Below are 23,219 nucleotides of genomic sequence, written 5' to 3' on the forward strand. Positions count from 1 at the left end.
TATGGCTGGATTTAAACACTATGAAATGGATAAAACTTCAGCCAGAGAAAGACACTTGGGCATGCAGAAAAATTTTTTCAAAACAAAAATATGTCTTACTCTATCAAGGAAATGACAATAGTGTAGAATTCTAGGTTTATTTTATTAATGCCTATAGCTGAGTACAGCAAGAGGTGCCAGCAACGCTGGCTACTTTTCTTAGTTATAAAATGGTCCTGGCTTTTTGTAATAGGCTAAGTGGGACTAAATTTTTTTTTATTTTTGAAGCAAAATCATCCAATTTTAAGTGGTTCTTTAAAATGTAAATGAATGGCAGGATCCAAATTTGTCCACCAGATTAAATGTTTGCTTTTCGGTTGAAATAGAAAATTACAGTTTTCCATATAATGCACCAGAAGCATTTCAGAAAATCCTAGTCCAAACTCTGAGAATAAAATAAAGTCTATTTAGGTCTTGTCTTGTTGTTATACATCTCATGTGTTTTTAATAAAAGGGGCACAAAACAATCATGAAAGAACAATGAAATGCAAGGTGGTATTTACATATGGTCATATGTACTTGGGAGCAGAAGCCATACTATGCCCGTGACTCCATGGAAAACAGTAAGATGACAATAGAGGACTTCTTAATGTAAACGATATTGACTGTAGGCTCATAGGGAAATCTTCCATAACTTTAATCTCACTGATTATTTTGCACTGAAAGTCAATGTTATATTTATGGATGCAATCTGCAGACTCTTAAAATATCAAATGAGGTTCTCCTCACTTACAACTTAGCAGAAATTTTCTGTTCTTTTAAGTCTTTGGGTGAGTATTTTTTTAATCCATGTGCTTTATTTTTTTAATAGCAGCAATCCAACTTAATGCAGCATGGAAAATAAGTAGTTCTTTTCATTCCTATTCAGAGCTAACTGCTGGCAGAAAACTTGCATTTTGCTTAAGTTTTAACTTTGGATTCAGACTTTTTAAAAAGGTGCCATGATTGTCAATATTATCTTCCTAAGATCAAGTATGATGGTTTCAACTTTGGAGATAATCAAAATAGGGAAAGACCAAAAGATTTATTTCTAAAGCCTGCTACAGATTTATAGGGTCGAATAATTACATCTGACTTTATTCCCAGTCCTATAATCCTTGTGGAAGGTTGGTACATTAGGTAAGGAGTATTAAAAAAAATGTAAAGTATGTATAGCTATGCTACTTAAAGCATGCAACAAAATTTGGGTAAGCATGCTTATTAAGAGTCAGTAAAAGCCTCTCACATTTAAGAAAAAGATACATGAAAACACTCAGACTTATTTCTGGCAACTGAATTCACTGGCACAACAAAAAATAATGGTACGATACTGTACCAATATAATGATGAAACAAGAATATTCTTCTAGGGTCAGGTCTTTAGGAAATCCACCTTGGGTGATTAAACTCCCAAATCCCTTAATAAGTTCTCAACTACCAAAAGCCTACTTTGAAAATACCTTTAAGCTTCCATTTCTTCTTTTCATTAACATAATGAAGTACTTCTCTTGCTTTCTGATTTTCAACCCCCCACCCCTCTCCAGTGCTCAGAAATTTCATTCCCCATTCTTCTTTAACTCGCACTCTTACATGTGGCTTTTCTGGCAACAGGGAACCAGCGATTGTCTTCTGCTCATCTTCTTTGATTAAAACTCCTGATGAAGAATAAGTGGCATAACCATGGTATCCCTTACCATCAATCCACATGCTGGACAGCAGAGTCGCTGCACCCTTCCCTTTGCTTGTTGGCCTATCCGGGCTGTATAGGTGGGGAGCACGTCCCACACGCTTCCTTCACCCCAAGTTAAACGGAAACACACACATTCAAATCCCAGTGCAATATCAGGTTTTCAGGAAGCGAGGATTCCCCCAAAGATGATCAGTCTGTTTCCAAAGAGTCCCGCACTTCATTATGGACGATGAAACCTGAAATATGAAACAGGAACTCTGTGAGATGGTAGAGAAACACAACTCTGCATTCAGTGAAATGAGTAAGTTACAGCAATGTTCATGATCAAAGGCAGCTCTAGCATCCCCACCTGAATTACTGTTTTAAGTTACTGTCAGAACAGAATACCATTATAAACGTCACGTGGGAAAGCAGAGCCAGCCCCTCTACAAAAAATGCTGGTTGTATCATCCGGGATAGGGAGCAATCAATACACAAAACATCACTATTCTGGAGGGTCATGTTCTGACCTATATGGAGCAGAGTGAGGTGTTTCATAAAGGATCTGGTTACACCTGGTTTGTCATTATAAAAGGAGAACACCATCAAATAGTCACTATTTCATTAGTTTCAGCCTCTCATCACCTCTTGCTCATGACTCCAAATGTATTGATACTTTCTACACCTGAATTTCCAAATGCCTGCCAGGCATTTCCTTCCAACTGTTCCACAGACAACATACTAAGCGTGTGTAGAGCTACACAAATTACCTTTTCTTGTGAACCTGCCTTTATACTTTCTATCTTGTTAAATGTTCTACCTTTTAAAATACTCTCAGTCTAGAAACCTAAGATTGCAACTCATTTCTCTCCTTCACCCTCCATACCCCATTAGTCACCAAGTCGTGCCCCGACTGCCTGTCTCTGAATTCATTCAAGCCCTCACCACCTTTTGCTGGCACTGCTTTAACAGCATGCTAGCTAGCTGGCTGGCTTCATGTCCCTTCATGCGAGTTCCCGAACATCCCTTGTGATTTTGTAGCCCTCTGCTTTTGAACATGCTCTTCCCTTCTACTGCAACCCCCTCCCTTCATTTTCCATCTATGTTTTCATATCTGAGATCAAGGCCAAAAGCCATCATCTCCAGAAGGCTTTATCTGATCCACCTCTTCAGCCTACTTCAGTGATTCAACAATTTTATGCAACTCTATTTAGCATTTCATCTGCCCAGACTCCAAGTTCATTTCCCTGTCTCAGGCCCATGGATTTGGAGGGCAAATCTATGTTCCACACTGCCACTGGCATTATTATCATACATACTGATCCAGTCATCCCAGTTCTTTGTTAATATCACTGCACTGTTCCCCACTCCCGACAAAATAAAATTTAAATGTCTTAGAGTGGTGATTGAGGATCTTTAGGAGGTGGCCCAACCCATGTTTCTAACTCCACCACTACTCCCAAAGTACCTGAAATTCCAATCATTTGCCCCCCAAATGCTCTCTTTTTCCATTACCCTTTCTTGCCATCTCTACCTCCTACAATCTTACTCTGCGAGTTCCCCAAACTCCATTTTGTCCACCTCTCAGGAGAGCATTAATTACTTTCTCTTCTGTGTACCCATAACGTTTGGTTTATACCAGTTATTGATCACTGTGTGTGTGTGTGTGTGTGTGTGTGTGTGCGCGCGCGTATTGTATAGATGTGCATCTCCTTTTAGATCGTGAGACGCTGAGGAAAGACTTGGGCTTATTCACTTTAATACACTCACAGAATACAATATCTAGCTTATGGTACTACTTAATAAATGTTGCTGTGTTGAATCAAAGCATTAAAAAATGAATAAGACATAAGAACAGATGAAACAAGACTGGCCATAAGTTGCTAACTGGAGAAACTGTGTGAAGGATGCATGGAACTTGTGATATTACTTCTGCATGTTTGACTTTCCAAAAGTCAAAGTAAAAATAGGATATACCAAGTTTTCCAAAACTAGCAAACCATGTTGTGACTAAAACTCCACCATGAGTTCAATTCTTGACTCTATCCTGACCACAACCTTGGGCAGGTGTGTGAAGCTCCATGTTCTACATGTGTTAAACAGAGACAACATTACTGTTTCAGTCACCTGGGCTTTCTTCCTGCCCACTGATCATGCAAAATTCTTTCACGCCTCAGACCTTTTGCACCAGCTCTTCCCTCTACATTAGCTGACCCCCTTAGGGGGAGTGTTTTCCTCTCCCCCAACAGTGTTGATAGCTCCCTCTTGTCATGTAAATCACAGAATAAGTTTTATTTCCTCAAGAGACCCCTTTCTTAGCCATCCCATCCATATCCACCCTTGTCCTTTGCACAGCGTCCTATTTTTTCTTCATAGCACTTAGCACTCTCTGAAATGATCATGTTTATTTATTCGTTTACTTACTAATGGTCTGTCTCCTCACTAGAACATAAGCGTGTGAGAGTGAGGACTTTGACATGTTCTAAATTCCCAGGGTCCAGAACAGAGTCTGGCTCACTCTCTGTGCTCAATAAATATTTGTTGAACACATGAACAACTGAGTACATATACACAGGTGCACTTAGTTATTTGACAACTTTTTCTATAAATAATTCTATACAACTGAAGACTTCAATCTTGAGACTCCCTGACATTAATTACAACTCAATATATACTAATCTATGATACCCATCCGATAGCACATTCCATCATGCTTTCTAGGAAGAGTCAACCATAACCTGAAGAAAAATATGGAAATTCTATACAAATATTTCAAGAGTAACTGAAAACCTCTTAAATCAAACTTTTTATATAAAACGTGAAAGAAAGAGAGGCAGACAATAATAATAATAGCTAACTGTATTAAATTTTACTATGTGCTTAGCACAATTCCAAGTGCTATACATATATTACTTCATTTAATCCTCAAAATAATCCAATGAGGTAGGTACTCCTGTATCCCCTTTGTGCAGGTGTGGAAATTGAGGCACAGGGATGCTAAGTTATGTACCCAAGGTAGAGAGCTGGTAAGCGGGCACGCTAGGCTCGAGACTCTGTATTCTTAACCTACGCGAGACTATGAGATCAAAACATGCCTTCATCCATGCTTTCATTCAAAGGGTATTTTCGGTGTCCTCTGGGTAGAATGGAATGGAAAAGGTAATCAGTTGGATTTCTACATCTGCCAGCTTTGATCCATTTTGACCAGAGAAAAGTCCTGGTCCACATTCCAGGCTACACTTTGATTGCTACAGTTGTCTCAAACACATTTGCCTTTTGCCATAAAGGAAACTAGATGAGAATGGGCTCAGGACAAACTTTGCAATTACTAGAAAAGCAAGCCCAGTGGTGTCCTCAGGGATGAAATGAGAAGCAGCTTCCCTCTGTGCAGGACACAGAAGCAACGTCCATACCACACAGAGGAAGCAGGAGCCCTGGGGGCTCTGACAATACAGACAAACATACTGCACCTGCAGGATCTTCACACCATGAACTATCAAAGGTCCCTCTTTGTTAGATTTTTCTTTTTTCTAGGAATTAAATACAAACTCATCTAACTTAGCAAATTTTTTAGGCCTCTCCAAATTTGCTAGATTTAATACACTAAACATTCCATAATGTCCTAATCTTCGCTTGGTCTTGGATTCAAAGGACAAGTGTGGGGAAGGCTGACAAGAGAGCCTTTCTCTTCCCATCAGTAATGTCTCTGGGATGAGGAAGGTAAATTAAGAATCAGATTGGGCAACAAAATGAGTAGCCAGTGGACCAGGAGAGATTTAGAACCTTTTAAAGCCCAGCATTTTCCTGGAAAGTGTCCTGCTTTTAATTTCCAAAAATTAGCAGGACACTCCAATTTGCTACTATTTGCCCATGGATCCATTAGAGAAGGAGTTCACAGACTGGATTTTGTTGGAAGGTCAGGCCATCAGCACAGCTTCTACGTTGGTGAAGAAAAGAAGATGACTAACCAATACTGTGACTGCAATAATATGCTGACAAAGCTGCTGGGGTCAGAAATGCTACCTCAGGACTTCCCTGGTGGTCCAGTGGGTAAGACTCCACGCTCCCAATGCAGGGGGCCCAGGTTCGATCCCTGCTCAGGGAAGTAGATCCCGCTTGCTGCAACTGAGAAGCCCGCATGCCGCAACTAAGAAGTTGGCACGCTGCAACTAAAAGATCCCACATGCCGCAGTGAAGATCCCATGTGCCGCAACTAAGACAGTGCAGCCAAAATTAAAAAAAAAAAAAAAAAAGAAATGTAACCTCTCTTCATATGCGCTGCCCAGATCTGGTCAAAAAACCCGTATATTTTCTTGCACTATCCAATCAGAAAAGGACATTTATATCCTATTTAAATTAGGCATCTTATCTTCAAAATCAACTCTAAAATTTTATGGTTAGAGGTCCTGAAAATGCAAATTATTCTTAAGTTTCGTACTACTCAGTGGTTTGCATTCATTTTAAGGTACATGAAGTTCAGCTTTACCTCAGGGGAAGTTTGCCTGTCTGACAGAATGACAGTTTTGGCTTTAGGGTTTAAGTTGATGAAGCAATAAATAGGTTTACTGTGCTCTCAGGATACTTAAGCTTTTCATCCACCCTTTTTTCAGAACTTTCCTGAAACTCAAATTTGAAGTTATCTATATTTTCTTCTTCTTGTTAAAACTGCAATAAATCTTTCTTATTTTCATACTGTTGAGAGGGAGTGAATAGGAGGAAAAAGCTAATTTTAAGTCATGGAATTCAGGTAAAGATAGTTATTTTCCATAACAGTTCCTCTACAAATTAATATATAAAAATTTCCTCATCTTCCTGTAAATTCATTCAGATAATATAAAATATGAAATTACTCACAAAGTGTAAAATATTACTTTCCTATAATTTCCTAATTGATATATACAGAAATCCTGAATAATTCATTTCCCCTTTATTTAAAAGGGTTTAATGGTCATGGCACATACACTTATGTTAAACAAATGAGGAGACTCTCCTAAACCACTGTTCCTTGTTCAACCGAAGTCAGATGACATGCTGGATGGGATTTTGTTAGTCTGAATAGGGAGCCATGCTTGCAACTCTGGTGGTTGAAGCAGCATTTTGCAATTCTTTTTAGTTTCTGTCCAGGTAGCAAATAAATGGAGCACCCAAGAGACGACCACCCAAGAGAGAAATGAATATGCAGAAGCAGCCTTCTCATTTCTCTGTGGAGGGCCCCTGAATTAATGTTTATTGAGGTCACAGGTGTAGTTCCTGCCATGTCACATTTTGATAAACCTATCTAGAAGCTCAAAGAGTGGTTTAATTTATCTGTAAATCCACATTGGATAGTAATAACTTAAGGTGGCACAGAATAAGAAAATTTCTTTAAATACACACACACACACACACACCCCCCTCAACATAGCTACATTAGGAAATTTGAAAGGTAGAGAAAAGGAAAAAAAACACCTATAGGGGCTTCCCTGGTGGCGCAGTGGTTAAGAGTCTGCCTGCCAATGCAGAGGACACGGGTTCGAGCCCTGGTCTGGGAAGATCCCACATGCCGCGGAGCAACTAGGCCCGTGAGCCACAATTACTGAGCCTGCGCGTCTGGAGCCTGTGCTCCGCAACAAGAGAGGCCGCGATAGTGAGAGGCCCGCGCACCGCGATGAAGAGTGGCCCCCGCTTGCCGCAACTGGAGAAAGCCCTCGCACAGAAACGAAGACCCAACACAGCCATAAATAAATAAATAAAAATTAAAAACAACAACAACAACAAAAAACACCTATAGGCTCCCTCTATAACAAATCATTAGGAGTTTTTTTAATAAGGTTTGGCATTACTTGCATTTATTTATTTACATTGAAGTACAGTTGATTTATAATATTGTTGGAGTTTCAGGTATATAGCAAAGTGATTCAGTTATATATATGTATTTTTTCAGATTATTTGCCATTATAGGTTATTACAAGATATTGAATATAGTTCTGTATGTTATACAGTAAATCCTTGTTGCTCATGTATTTTATGTATAGTAGTTTGTATCTATTAATCCCATACTCCTAATTTATCCCTCCCACCCTCCCTTTTCCCTTTGTTAACCATAAGTTTATTTCCTATGTCTGTGAGTCTGTTTGTTTCGTATATAGATTCATGTGTATTATTTTTTAGATTCCATACCTAAGTGATATCATATAATATGTGTCTTTCTCTGATTTGCTTCGCTTAGTATGATATTCTGTAGGTCCATCCATGTTGCTACAAGTGGCAATATTTCATTCCTTTTTATGGCTGAGTGTTTTAACGTTGTTTCTTAATTTTTCTTCTATGCATCTGAATTTTAAAATAAAACAAACCACTGCCATATATATATATATATATATATACATACACACACACACACACACACACACACACACACACACATACACACACACCTTTAGTCAGTATCTGGATTTTTCCACTTAACATTATGCCAATAATCTCTTGAGGCCCATTTTGACTCTAAGAGTTGTCAATTTAATGATACTTTGCTTAATATAATAAGCAAATAATTTAAAAGCTAATAAAATTATATATATGAAAATGCTACTTTGCATACTCTAAGAATGTTCTTATTTACAAAATTCAAAGTTTATTTTTAAAAGCAATATTCTCTCTTGATTATAAATCTGATACATGTTGACATTTAAAAAAAATTGGAAATCAGAGAATATCCAAAGGTTATAACTAACCATAGATCCTACCACTCAGCTGTAACCATTTTAAAGTTTAGTTTTTACGTAAATTTTTTTCAAACAATTTACATGTCTTTATAATGTAGAGAATTATTTTAAATTGTAGAAATCCCATTTACTATGGAAAGGGAAGTGGGTTTTCTTTGCCATGGTGATCTGTTTCCAGAATGCAATGGCCCCATTTAATAGAACAGTGCCCATCAAATGGTCTTCTGGGTTTTGAACAGTAGGCTGGGTGGGCAGCTGCTGAGGGGGAGAAAAAACAGTATGTGGCTGGATAGGCAGCAAGTGTTCTAAAGAACAGAGGTTAAAGCCTGGTACCTTGCAGGCCAAAGGATGAATTCTTATGGGGACCACTTATCCTCATGTTTCTCGCATGACCCTAGAATGCATTCCAAGTCCAAGAGCCATCTGGAGAAACTGGGGGAATTAGATGAAAGAGTGGATCACTACAATCCCTCTTCAGGTCAAACATGCAGAGAACGTGCTCCAGGATGGAGTTTTCAGAGGTGTCTTCTCGGTACAGGAAGAGCAGGAGTGCCACCGTATTAGTGCCAGCACACTATCATGAAAAGCCACCATGATGGACTCCTCATTTACACAAAGAGGACTTCGGAAATGGATCCTTCATTTTTTTCTCTTAAATTTTTTTTTCTTGACTAGGCAATAAATTCTTATGTTTCAAAAATTCAAAAGGTTCGTAAGGGTGAATAGTGAAGTCTCCCCCACCATGCCTGCCCCAGTCATCTGATTTCCTCCCAGAGGCAACCAATGTTATCAGCTTTTTGTGACTCTCTACAGAGATACAGGAGCAAAGGAAGCTATGTATAGGAATGGATCCTCCCAGTGTTGACTGATACATCACTGTGTGGGAGATCATCACTGGATAAAGAGGTGCCTGGGCAGAAGAAGCAGGGCTGTCTCAACCCTTTTATGAACCACTCTAAATCACAGGCAGTTAATAGGTTTAGATTTTGAAGGGAAGGCTTACTTGATACAAGGAGATAACATCTGGCACTAATGAGAAAGGCTAATAAGTGAGCTGCTCTCTATCTGGGTTGCATTTAAATGGCCAGGTCATGATCCGTGGCATGTTTATTCCTTCCAAAGGTGGCTGAGACTAAGGGCACCACCATCTCCTACATGAGCAATTTTCTAAATGTAAAACCTTATCATATGTTTGTATTATTTTGGTAAGACTCAGCAGTATTTACCAAACCTTTCACCTTTTAAAAGAAATACTGAAAACAACTTAAAAAATCATAAGTATTATTTTTATGTCTCAGAGCCTAAATATTTCTCTACTGGAATACAATTCTAATGATGTAATATAAATTGATGGAAAACTCACAGGAGACATTTGCTTTACTGCCAAGTTTTAAAGAACACTTAAGCAAGGAATATTTGTCTTAGTGATATGAATATTTAATTTTTCCTTATCCAGAAATTTAATTTTCTAAAAAACTGAACTACAATTGACTTATATTATATTTGTTTCAGATATACAACATAGTGATTCAGTATTTTTATACATTATGAAGTGATCACCATGATAAGTCTGTTACCATCTGTCACCATACAAAGTTATTACAATATTATTGACTATATTCCCCATGCTGTATATTACACTCTCATGACTTATTTATTTTATAACTGGAGGTTTGTACCTCTTAATCCCCTTCACCTAATTCACCTCTTCCCCCACCAGTGTCTTTAAAAGACATTTTAAAGAGTGTTAACCAATACATTTTTGGGAAAACTTTTAAAGCTTACCTTTGTATCAGCTGTTAAAAAAAAAAAAAGCCTATGATTTTCTCTTGAAATGCAGTCATCCCTGTTTGCATCTATTAATATTTGCTTAAACACTGAAGATAACAATTGACTATTTTACGGCACACACAAACACTCCAAATTTCTGTAGATGAATAAATACAGAAAAATAGCCAATAGAATTTTAAAGGTGAAAAAGACTCCATCAGATTTAAAAATATACTACAAATCTATTCTAATTAAACTGTGTGACACAGTGCCAGGAAAGACAACAGCTCATTAGAGCCCAATACAGAATCTGGAAATTGATCCTTAATGGTCTTCTTTTAATAAGAAGAATTTCACATAAAGGGGGAAACAAATGACATAGGGACAATTGATTATTTAGAACAAAGAAAGTCAACAACAACAACAAAAATAGAACACAGTAAAGTTAGTTTCCTCCCTTGAACCATACATACAAATAAATGCCCGATGAATTAAAGATTTAAGTATTAAAAAAAAAGCACATATAAAAATCAAAGATAAGTTTTATAATCTTGGCCTTCCTCCATAAGACACAAAATAATGAACTAAAACATAACAATATAGACAAATTTGAATATGCAAAAATTTAAACAAAAGACCGTAAAAAGAGTTAAAACATTAACTACAGACTGGGGGAAAGTATTGTGACACATGTAGCAAAGGGCCGATATCCACAATATTTAAGGAAGTTTTACTAATCCGTATGAAAAAGACAAACAACTCCAAAGAGAACTGGTCAAAGCACATCAAATTAAAAAAAAATCAATAAAAATATGTAAAAATGCCTAACCTTATAGAAATCAATGAAATAGGATACTATTGTTCATTCTTTAGAACCACCACCACCCCAAAATGCTGATGAAGGTGAGTAGACCAGTCATGTTCATAAACTGGAGGTTGCAATGAAAACTGTGTCCTTTGGAAAGACAAGAGAATAGTAATCTCTCAAAATGTTAAAAAATATATATTTAGTGGATATAGCAAATACTCGTATACTACAGAAATATTGGCATGTATGCAAAAGAGTGTCTTTACAAAGAAAGTCAAGGTAGCATTGTTTAAATAATGGAAGACTGAAATTTTCATAAACATCCATCAATAGAATAATTGTTCAACAACTTACAGCATACTGTATTATCTATGAAATGCCATAGAGTCATTCAAATGAATGAAATATATGCTAACATGGACAGATTTTCTAGATGCTGTCTTTGTGTATAACTGAGGGGTACATAAGTGCATATAAGTACGTACACATATATCACATATATATACATGTTTGTGAATGTACAGAAAACTGTCTACAAAGATCTACACCAAACTTTTACCAGTGGTTCCTGTGAGAATGGGGATGAATTTGGGGAAGGAATGAAGGAAGTTTTCACTTTTCCTTGATAGATTTTTGTGATTTTTGAATGCTTAATTAGAATATATTATTTGTGTACATAAGAATACATAGATAAAAAAGAAATGAACTTCATTTCTCCCCACATCCTACTTTTTTTACTTGGTCACAGTGTACAACAGAAGAAGAAGGACCTATTTGAGTATAAATGTTTAATTTTCATAAAATGAGAACTTTCGTATAAGTGCATTTTTAAAATTTGATTATTTTCTATTGTAATTTATTCTTCATACAATGCTATCAAATGAAAATGAGTTAATTAGTTACTACAATTCCTAGGAAAACTATACAGACGTAAAACTATCCTGAATGTCAAAAACTGGGTTGCGTGCAGTCACTACATCTCAGGACTCTCAGGGTCAGGACTCAACGACACAAACACATGGCATCTTCCCAGTTTCCTGGAGGTCCCAGCCAGCTCAATGTCACCATAAATATCCAGCTGCCTTATGATGATCAACTTAACTGGAGAAGTGTGACCACAGTGTCAGATATTAGCATGAACTCTTCCTGACCCCAGAAGTGGAAGGGAGAAAAGGAGAGGACAAATAGGTCTGCTTGATATGGGAAGGTGATGGGTCCAAGAGTACATTATGATAGGGTAAAGCACTCAAATAGAGAAAAAGTCTATATATTCAGGATGTCTAAAAGCCCTACATGCATTTACAAATAAATACGATACAGGAGAAAACAAAACAAATAAGGGAGAACTATCCCTAGGAGAAAGGGGAGTTTCTTCTACATGCCAGACATTATTATAGGACCAATAGCTATGGAGCAAGCAGGCCCCCATAAACCTCAGGGAAGGGATTTGCTATTCAATTATGAAGATACATCACCACTTGCTTTATCATGGGACACGGTCCCCAGCAGGGAACACCGCCACCAACAGGAACCACTGCACATGCTGTTGCACCATATGATGTATGGCTGCCCTACAGAGGCTGTTTTGAGTCCTGGGATCAGTATTTGCTTTCCAGCAAGACCTGCCATGGTATTCTTCACCTAATCATCTGTCCTGGTATGTTTTTTAACAATTCAAGTTTCAAAGATTTGATTCACATGCAAATTCTTTGAAAAATCTTATATAACACCTGTTACATATAGCAAAGCACGTAAACCCATGAGAGAAATAAAAAGAACACCTGTGAAGTAGGGGGGTCAGACTACATGATCACTCAGGTCCCTTCTGGTTTTAGCAGCTTGTGAAACTGAAGTGTGTTGGGAGGAAAAATGGTAGGAGTATAGTGATCTTCTGTGGCAGCAGTAAAAATCGGATTCCTTTCTAAGCTACGTCTTCTAAAAATTGAGTTTCTACCCTCTCTAAGTTATGAGTCCAAAGCAGACACATATGTGCCCACACTGGCTCTCACCAGCATCTGTTCTGGGTATAAAACTTCAACTGAGTCTGTTCAAGAGCAGAATAAATGATGCTGATACTTGTTCTTGGGGCCAGAAAATAAAACTAAGAAAGAAATGAAAACATAGCCCTTTAGAATGATTCAGACTTCTTTGAAAGAAAAAAAGAGACTTAATTTTAGAAATGTTCACTAGATGGTGTTGTGTTAAACTATATTTTTAAAAAATTTTTAATTGTGATGAAATACATGTAACATAAAATTTACCATCTTACTCATTTTTAATTTGCTCAACTGCACTTTGTTTACCTACCTGGTAAACTGTCGACTCTCTTCATGAACTTCCATTTCTGTACTTTTAAATTCATTTAGCTCTTTCCTTATTGCTGCCTAAATAGGAAAAAATAGATAAACTGAATTGTTATTTAGATGACATATTTCCTCAGTATACATAGCATCAATGAAGCAGACATTCTTTGATGAAATGTCTTGGAGAAAGGCATTTCTAATTTCTACTAGGTAGAGGTATGACAAATGAAATGTCAATACTACAGCCAAACAAAAACCAGGACAGATTTCCTTCAGGTGACATTCACAAGGCAGAGATAAAGGAGGCCTTTGCCAAACTCACCCTGGGGCCTGATCTATGAGTCACCCACATCCCCCATCCTCGATGACCACAAGGATAGCACAGGTCATGAGATTTTTTGAGAAACAATATCATTTTCCTATGAAAGTTCTGCATGTCATACCACCCACAGCAACATGGCTTTGACGAGCTGCCACAGAGCTACAGAGAAGGCAATTGCTATTTATTCTTTTATATTGAAAGTTTAGACAATTAGAATTAAAAATTTCAGCACAACACTTCAAGCCACTCAAAGAAAATATCAAGTAGAATCCTATTACTATTACTATTTATTGAACACATAATCCATGTCATGTACATGCTGGGGTTGGAAAAGATGCTATGTCCTTTCAGGTTGAAAAGCTGAGATACTCATCAAAATGTTAACATTAGTTATGTATTAACAATACCGGCTGGATCATGGATGGTTTTTTGGTTTCAACTATGTGCTTATCTTTATTTCCTAATTTTTCTAGGAAGAAGTTTTTCCTCATGTAAATGAAAAAATAACTAATAAAAGCATCCCCATAACCTCTGAGAAATGGACTCTTCAGCTGAAACAGAATGACATTACAAACCACAGAGAATGGCTTTACAGAGAGATAAGAAAATCTACTTTGTGGTTGGAAAATGATGTATTTTAGAAAAGGAAAAAGACAGAAGAAAGCCTTGAGGCCTCTCTCTGGCTTTCTCCCATCACTAGCTATCACTCTGCAATATACAAGCTTTTCTCCAATGCTGCTTTCAATGTTATGTTTAAATGCTATAGTCGTAGATAGTTTGTCTCTCCAAATATATTCCTCAGCCCCTGTAGTTTCTATGAGGAACCTGAGGCTGGGGACTGTGGCAGTGGTTCTTGCTAGTGGTTTTTTGGAAGAGGATGAATCAAGTAGAGAAATATTTCTGGGCCCAAGTTCCCTGTGATAAGACTACATATCTTGTTTCACAAGTGAGATCAACAGTGAGGATACTTTGTTTCACTCACTGTAAAAATACCCAGAACCAGTATCTGGCTGATACCCAGCTAAAATAGCAAAAACTCTCTATATTCATCACCAATTAATATCTATCAAAAAGTCTTCCTTAATCAACCCAAGTGTCCATTGACAGATGAATGGATAAAGAAGATGTGGTGCATATATACAATGGAATACTACTCAGCCATAAAAAAGAATGAAATCTTGCCATTTGCAACAACATGGATGGACCTAGAGGGTATTATGTTAAATAAAATAAGTCAGACAGAGAAAGACAAATACCATATGATTTCATTTATATGTGGAATCTAAAAAACAAAACAAATGAACAAACGTAACAAAACAGAAACAGACTTACAGATACAGAGAACAAACTGGTGGTCGCCGGGGGTGGGAGGGGTGTAGCAGAGGGATGAGTAAAATAGGTGAGAGAGATTAAGAGGTACAAACTTCTAGTTACAAAATAAATAAGTCATACGAATGTAATGTATAGCACAGGGGATACAGTCAGTAATACTATAGTGACTTCGTATGGTGCTAGATAGGCCTTCTTACTTCAAGTCCCATGCTCTTTCCAATAAAATGAGCTTCAGGGCCTAAGTCATCCAGATAATTGTCTCAGATCTCCATGTTGTGTGTGCTAGTTTGTAATTAGAAATGATGAGTCAGTTATAGGCAATGAATGTGATGTGAAATTACAGGGGCTGGTTGTTTGAAATATATATATCAGGAAGATGTGATTATAGGCAGTTAAAGAAATGCAATACTCATTTTAAAAATTCACTGAAGACCGCAGTTTTATTCCAAGAGTATTTCCTCTTACTATGTATTTATTTATTTTTATATTTATTTATTTATTTATTTGGCCGCACTGTGCAGCATGCGGGAACTTAGTTCCCTGACCAGGCATCGAACCTGCGCCCCCTGCAGTGGAAGTGTGGAGTCTTAACCACTGGACCACCAGGGAAGTCCCCTTCTTACTATTTAAAGAGAAGGTTTCCTGAGAGAGTTTTGAGAGGAAAAAAGTAATTAAATACCCTTTATGTTAGGGAAATACATGTACAATAATCTTAACTCCCTTCTATACAAACAAGACCAGAGTTTAAGTCTAATAACTCTTCACGTAAGTGTAAATGGGACTGATATTTTTTTGAAAGATAATGGGATAGAAAGACGTAGGCTGATGTAGTGGGATTGAAGTCTGAATGGTGCTGAGTTGGGTCAACAATGGGGAGTCATTCGGCCAAGACTAGGTATTTCTAAGACTGAAACAAAACAAGTCCACAAGAGATAGTACTGGCACCAAATATGTAGTGTTGTTTGGTAGCATGAGAATTATAGAAAGGAAAAAGGAAACAAAAATGACTGGAACTAAGTTTAAGATTGACTCGTGATGACTGGTGATGGAAGGTCTGCTTATCACTCCCAGTCAGCTCAGGGGTCAGCCTGGCCGGAAGCAAGAGGTGATTTGTTGAATATATGGACTTGCTGCCTTCTCAAATAACCTGAGCTATGAGGATTAACTAGAACTCCCATCGTTTCGATGTCTTTGCTTATTTCTTTGATAAAAATCTGATGTTTAACATGGAGGGGATTTCTTGACTACTCATCAAGCTCAACGCCATGGTTAGATAAGTGTACTCTCTGCTGCCTGGGCAACCATGAATAAGCCAAAGAACATCTCTGTATGGAATTAAAATCTCAGTCTTCCCTAGGACCTATTTAGACAGTGCATTCCTGGGAGGGTGGTATGTTCTATTCATCTTTATGTCCCCAGTATCTAAGACAATATTTAATATATTAAAAGGGTTTTAATAAATGACTACTGAGTAACTTGGACAAACCCATGTATCATCTGAAAAATTCTGGATTCTCTTTCATTGGATAAATTTAGACTAGACTGTAAACTGAGGCTTCAGTGAGTAATGAAAATGTCACCAATGGGGAACAAAGCTTAGATTATCAAGCCTGATCATGAAAGTAATACTGGTAAGAGCTATCACTTATTGATGAGCTGGAACTCTATAGATAATCTACTAAATTCTCAGGATAGATATAATTAGCTCTATTTTACTAGTGAGGAAACCCAAGTTAAATGACTTGGCCAAGGTCAAACATCTACCAAGTGGCCAAGTAGGAATCAAACCCAGAAGCTCCCTGCTCCACAGCCTGCCCTCTCCTCTCTACATGGAACTTCCATGGCTTACCCCAGGGAGATGGCAACTGCTGTGGGCGCTTTGGTCTTCAAGCCAAGTTGATGGCCTTCTCTGGCTCTACTTGTCACCTTAGGACTCATCTACTCCAGCACAGATATCTATATAGGCCATATATATCTTACAGAGGCCACAGATACCTTACTATATGTGTATCTGTTTCTAGTGCTCTACTCAAGCACAGATATTCTAAAATTAAAAATTTTATGTTAAAGGTGATTTAAGCTCAATCAAGTTCACAACTAATAATGCATTTTCCCCACTACTTCTCTTTCCCATTTTGGGCAGTTTAGCAAGACTACCAGGTCTATGAGATTCCCCAGAATACCCAGCACAGTGTTTTCATAGAATGGGCATTGATTGGTTATTGACTAATTGGCTACTGACCCCTTTTCTTTACATTTGAAGTTCAAAAAAATTTTTAAATGCAAAGTGGTATCTTCGTGGGGCTAAGAAAATAGTACTAAGAAAAGAAAGAGAAGGATGGCTCCTTTAGGCTGGCAGGAAGTTCAGTGTTTATTTTGAAAGCAGAGGTAGAAATATTTACTTTCAATAGTTTTTTTTCTTTAAATGGGATATATAGTTCAAAAGTTAAAAAGTAAAACGTTTTTAATATAAAGGTAAATTATAGGCTTTTATATTGATTAACTTATTGAAAAAATACATTATTATAAATCTTATCGTCATATATTATGAATATTTTAAGGTAAAAAGCAACAGAAATCCAGAAATGCTTGTTACGATAATAATGATTAGCATGGGTTTTCATTCTAAAATAAAATATATACTAAGACTATTGATAGTTTTAGTATCTCTGGGCAATAACATTACATTATACAAATCTTTTAACATCTAGAGAAAACAGATTATTTTCTTCAGTGTTAGGTTGAAAACAGTATTTTTAGAAATTCTTAAAAATACCATGCATTGATGTGCAATGTAATTATTATTTCCTCTTCTTGTATTTTTGAATATTCTGATTTTTGCCAATAAACACAAGTCACTTGTGTATATACAAAGTACTATACATTAAAAGCATTTTACATTGTTGCCTTTTTTCTATTTTCTATCTGTTAAAAGTATACAACATTTTTTTCTTTCTAAAAGAAATTATTCTTATTTTTCTTCAAGGAGAAAAAACCTACAATACAAATCTGGTTCTAAAATGTAGTCCTTTAGACCTTCAAAAGTCTCAGGGTTAATGGGAGAGACAATGCCAAAGGGAGAAAATGAGACTCAGATGTGAGTAGGGAGGGCCTCTGGCTGTGCTCTGGGGCTCAGGGTTCCGTCTGCAGGTGAGATGTGAAAGTCACGTGCCTTCAAATTACTCGTGAAGAGACATTAATCCTGTAGAAGAAAACTCGACCAAGTACATCTCCCCTGCAGCCTAGAAGTCCAGCACAAAAATCTATTTTTGTTTCAACACAAAATTAAAAAGAAAAATCCTCTCTGTTATAGCTAGAGGTGGACAAACTTTACCTTCCACCAACAGACAAGAGTTAGGAAGGACTATTTCTAGAGTATGGAAAATGTAGTTTCCATATGAGGGTGGTTAATCATTTAGACTCTCACTGCTTGTATACTTTGCACTTGCTCTGATTTTAATCATTTACCTGGCCACGCCCTACCTGCCTTTCTGAAATTCAACATTTGAGTAACGTGATAACTGGGAATGGTGGATATGGCAGACTGCATTTTCCAAAGACGGCAGCAATAATAACTCCAGCTCACATTTCTTCTGCAATATGACCTTGCCACCACTCCCGCACTGAAAGGCAGAGCTAATTCCTCTTCCCTTGAATCTGAGCTGACCTTATGACTTGCCTGGAACTTAACAGAATATGGTGGAAGCAAGGCTGGGTGCCTTCTAAAGCTGGGTCAGATAAGGCCACGCAACTTTTACCTGGTTCTCTCGGGGCACTTGCTCTGGGACAAGCCAGCCGCCACGTAAGAAGTTTGACAACTCTGAGGCCACCACGCTGAAGAGGCCATATGTCGGTGCTTTGGTGGACAGCCCTGGCTGAGCCCAGCTGCTAATAAGCCTAGCCTCTGAGCCATCCTCACCAAGACACCAGATATGTAAACAAGCCACCTCGGACCCTCCAGAGCAGCCCATTTGTCAGCTGAATAACACTGACTGACCTGAGTCACTCTTGCCTAAGGGCAAGAAATCACATTAAGTAGTTAACAGGCAATTCTTGGTAACACATAAACTTGCTATTTCCTACAGGAAACGTGGTATTGACTGATGGTAAGCTTGCCCCACGACCTGAGTACCACAGTCTTCTTCATGCCCTCATGGCTGCCCTCGATCTGAGGGATTTCACCTGCCTGGGGGAAGCCTCCTTTTTTAGGGCACGTTCCTCAGCCTGTGTTCTCCATCCCAACCTCAAGGGTTTCCTCCTTGCCTTTTCTGCATAATCCTTGACCTGCTGCGCCATTGATTATGCCCTACTCTATCACTTACTGACTTTTTCTCCTATATAGGCAAACTTTCCCTTTCTTTTGGCTCCTTCCTCATGGCATAAAAGATTGCTCAGGTATTTCCCATAAATTAAAAAATCACTCCCTTGATATTCTTATTTTCCAATTCTACTCACTCAAGCTTTCAGCCTCCACAATCATTTTCCCTCAAGTGACTACCTTATCATACCTCTTCTTCACAGCGAGACTCTTGAGGTTGTGTTTTATTCTCATGGTCCCCACCACAGTCAGTCAGCTAAAATGCCTCCTTTCACTATGTTACTAACCACTTGTGAGCTGACACTCCCCTTTCTAGGCTGCCGGGCTACATCTTCTCTTTCCCCATCTCACAGACATTTCTTTTCAGTGTTTTTCTAATGTCTCTTCGTGTTGGGTTTCTCGGGCTCTATTCCCAGCCTCCTTCCCTTCTGTTTTCATTCTGCACATTCTTCCTTTGTAATCTTACTCCTTTCTAGTTTTCATTTCTTCTTATGAGCTAATAATTACCGAATCTATATCTCCAATATGAGCTTGACACATAGTAGGTGCTCTACAGAATGAAATCTCCTATTAGAGGGCATCAGCACAGAGTGTAACTAAATACCTAGTTCTAGCTTTAAGACTGGGTGTGGCATGAAATTACTCAATGTGGAATTTTGCTTAGAGACAAAAATTAGAAACCATTATTTGGGAGATCAGGAAAATTGTAAAGTGAAGAATTTAAAAACAAACAAATGGTTGGCAAAATTCTTTATGTAACCATGGTACTCATAAAATAATTAGTCTTTCTTCATGATGGAACCCTCTATATATTTCAGTTATCCTGAACTGTGAGCCATGATATAGATTAAGTGTTGGTAAACCATGACCCATAGGCCAAATGTGGCCCATCATCTGGTTTATTTAATTAATTAATTAATTTATTTATTTTTATTGGGGTATAGTTGTTTTACAATGTTGTGTTAGTTTCTACTGTGAAGTAGAGTTCCCTGTGCTATACAGCAGGTTCTCATTAGTTATCTATTTGATACATATTAGTATATATACTGTCAATCCCAATCTCCCAATTCATCCCACCACCACCCCCAGTTTTTATAAATATAGTTTTATTGGACCACATATACATCCATTCACTTACACATTGTCTATGGCTGCTTTCATGCTACAAAGGCAAAGCTGAGCCACTGCAACAAAGACTGGACGGCCCACAAAGCCTAAAATATTTACTTTCTGGCCATTTATAGAAAAAGTGTGCCAGCCTTGATTAGAGATCAATACTTTTTCCACTGTTAACGTATCCCTTTAAAAGAGTAACTTGTATAAGTTGTATTTTCTACGAGTAAGGATAAATCATGGCTGTGGGAAACATGCCCCACCCCAATCCAGGTATGAATGCAGGCAGGTTATATGGTAACAAAGAACAAGTTTTTTCTGAGACTTAATTGAAAGAAATATGTTGATATTATTAAATGTATCACCTAAGTGTCTTAAATAATCAAAGGCAGAAAATTATTGGGATATTTGGTAATACCTAGTCTCCTAAGATGACTAAGTAGGCAGTAAGTAGGTATTGGAGCTTTTAGAAAAACAATAAAATCATACATAAATAAAATCATGGCTCAGGCCATTGAGGTCTTGCCTTGTCTGCAGGTGTTAACCTGGCCCAGGGCTTGTCTGCCCGGCGATCATAGTCAGGTGAATCGGTGACTTCTACATACTCATTAAACCGCAGGATCCTTCGAGCTTGCAGCTCTGCCACTGTGGGTCTCAGGCTGAGCTGCAGGAGGATAGGGATGAGTTCAGTAAACCATTTACAGCCTCATGGTGGCACGTTTTCTATAGAGTACTTCAAAGTTATGGTTACATAAGGTCACTTTCAGATATATATATGAAAAAAAAAGGCAGCAGCATCTTGGGAGTTTCTAATGAGAACTAGAAAGCAGTATGCCCTAATTTTGCAACTATAAAAATCACCATTGTTAGATAGGTCACAGTCTTTAGCAACCATCTGCATTATGCTATTTTCCCCACCTTGCCTGGCATTGTGATAAAGGTGCCTGTCATCTCTGACACGGGGGACAGACACAATAGTAATCCAGATAGGGGATGGCTGGTTTGAAGATTGAATTATCAAGACAAAAGCCCTACAACTTGTAGAAATGAGAATAAAAATCTCTGTTCCTACTATATTAAACCTGCATATTCAGAAATGCACAAAGTTACAACAAAGGAATGGTCCAGTGAAGGGTGTGCCTATGGCAGTCTTCCATGAGAGTCTAAGGACACAGGTCCAGATCTGACATTTACCCTTGGCCAGAAAAGCCGATATGCAGCAATGAGGAGGGGGGACGCACTGGAAAACTGCACTTGAGTGAGGCCACAACTGCTTAAACCCAGCTGCAATCTTAAGACACTTCTAATAACTTGGAGTCCCCCTGTGGTTTTTGTCAACTTCAAATTTATGGTTATATTTAATCTACCCTGCCCTGTGTGTATTTGTTTTCCTCTCATGGTCCTTTCTCAAGCCCAAGAACAGAGATTGTCCTGAGAGACTAAAGAAACTTGGCCCCTGGTTGAACAGGCATCATCTACTGTCCGCTGTTAAGTTTCATGCTTTTGTGGCCTTTCTCAGTTGGGAGGTGTCACAGTATTGTCAGACAGGTAGACCCAGGCCTATGTTTTACCCATCAGGTCCATTTTCAGTATTTTTCTCTCCATACATATACTCTATATACAGCCAGACTATCCATGGTTTAAGTGGTCCTCTTTGGAGGCATTCCTTATTTGCATGGGTTCAATTTTTGGAAAAATTAAGCACACTTACAAAACAAACAAACAAACAAACAAAAACTGATGTTTCTGTGGTCAAAAATCTCCCCTTTCCTTGGTTTCCTCTTGAGTAAAACCAGAGGCTGAACTGTCAATGCTCTAACATTCAAGGAGTCTTAGGACTGGGTCTACACCCTGAGCCTACTTGACAAGGGATATGGCAACGGCGGCTCCTTCTATCTTCATAAAGCCCTGGTAGGTGATGCACAAAGGGAGGAAAAATCTAAGTGGTTCTGTTACACTCTCAGTTACTGTCCTATCTATACTGGTAGCTTCTAACTGCCTCTCTAGGGCAGGTAGGGTTAAGAAGGTAGAGAAACCCTTGCTTCTGGGAACTTCCCAAAATGCAAGTGACCAATGGTCACAGAGGTCAGAAGTTCTCCATCTAGTCTTGCCCTTCAGGGCTGTGCCAGTTACGGGGTAGCTATTAGTGCTATGGAATATTTTGCACCTATGGCAGGGAGCTCTGTGTGGTACAGGCTAGTGGGGGTAGGGCAGCTCTGTTGTCTCCCAGAAGGACCCAACTGGATTAAGAAAAGACTATATGTATGACAGGGGTGAGCTGGAGCAAGGAGGAGGGGTTACCGCTTATCTGTAGCTGGTAACTTAATGGCCATTGAATTGCTAGAAGAGCCATCTCAAGAAATTCAGTTTATAGTGTCTTTTTTAACTTGATTATTGTTTGATGTTTGGGATTTTTGAGGAAAAAAAGAGATGAATTAAGGCTATTTTTCCCTAAAAATCAAAACCAAAACCTCTCAAAATACAGTCTCCAACATTTCCATGGGAATGGAGTGCTTCTTCTTTCTGCCTTGGAATGTTTTGGCTGTGAACTCCCCAGCCAGCCCAAATAAATGTGGGTCAGATCACACTCTTTGCTGCAGATGTCATATTTTACTCATCCTGCCTTATCCAGCTGTGAAAGGTATATCTGAAGAATTACTGAGCAAGGTGTGTGTTTTTTTTCCCATAAAATTAAATGCTTTTTAGTGTTTAAAATAGCATTTACACAGAAGCAGCTCTATTAACTATGTGGACGACGCTCCAGCTCCATACAGTATCTACAGAGCAGACGTGTGCAGGCCAGCGACGCTGGACGGGAGCAGCGTGCGTGCGTGCGTGGGTGGGCAGCCACCCCAGGACCGCG

General features: G+C 38.3%; 1 protein-coding gene across 7 annotated transcripts in view; it reads right to left on the reverse strand.

The window, feature by feature from the left end:
* Positions 1-1,198: 1,198 nt before the first annotated feature.
* Positions 1,199-23,219, reverse strand: part of PHACTR2 (phosphatase and actin regulator 2) — a 265,995-nt gene continuing 243,974 nt past the window's right edge. For 2 of the 7 annotated variants that reach the window (XM_061206731.1, XM_061206735.1), the window contains 2 exons: positions 20,883-21,020; positions 13,272-13,352 (listed from right to left, as the gene is read on the reverse strand). In XM_061206731.1, coding sequence (XP_061062714.1) covers positions 13,272-13,352; positions 20,883-21,020 — 219 coding nt within the window. Of the gene's footprint in view, positions 1,944-13,271; positions 13,353-20,882; positions 21,021-23,219 lie in introns of those variants that run through there. The other 5 variants (XM_061206730.1, XM_061206733.1, XR_009702787.1 and 2 more) reach the window with 5 other exon arrangements.

Source organism: Eubalaena glacialis, chromosome 12 (assembly GCF_028564815.1).
Source record: "Eubalaena glacialis isolate mEubGla1 chromosome 12, mEubGla1.1.hap2.+ XY, whole genome shotgun sequence".
NCBI classification, from domain to species: Eukaryota; Metazoa; Chordata; class Mammalia; order Artiodactyla; family Balaenidae; genus Eubalaena; species Eubalaena glacialis.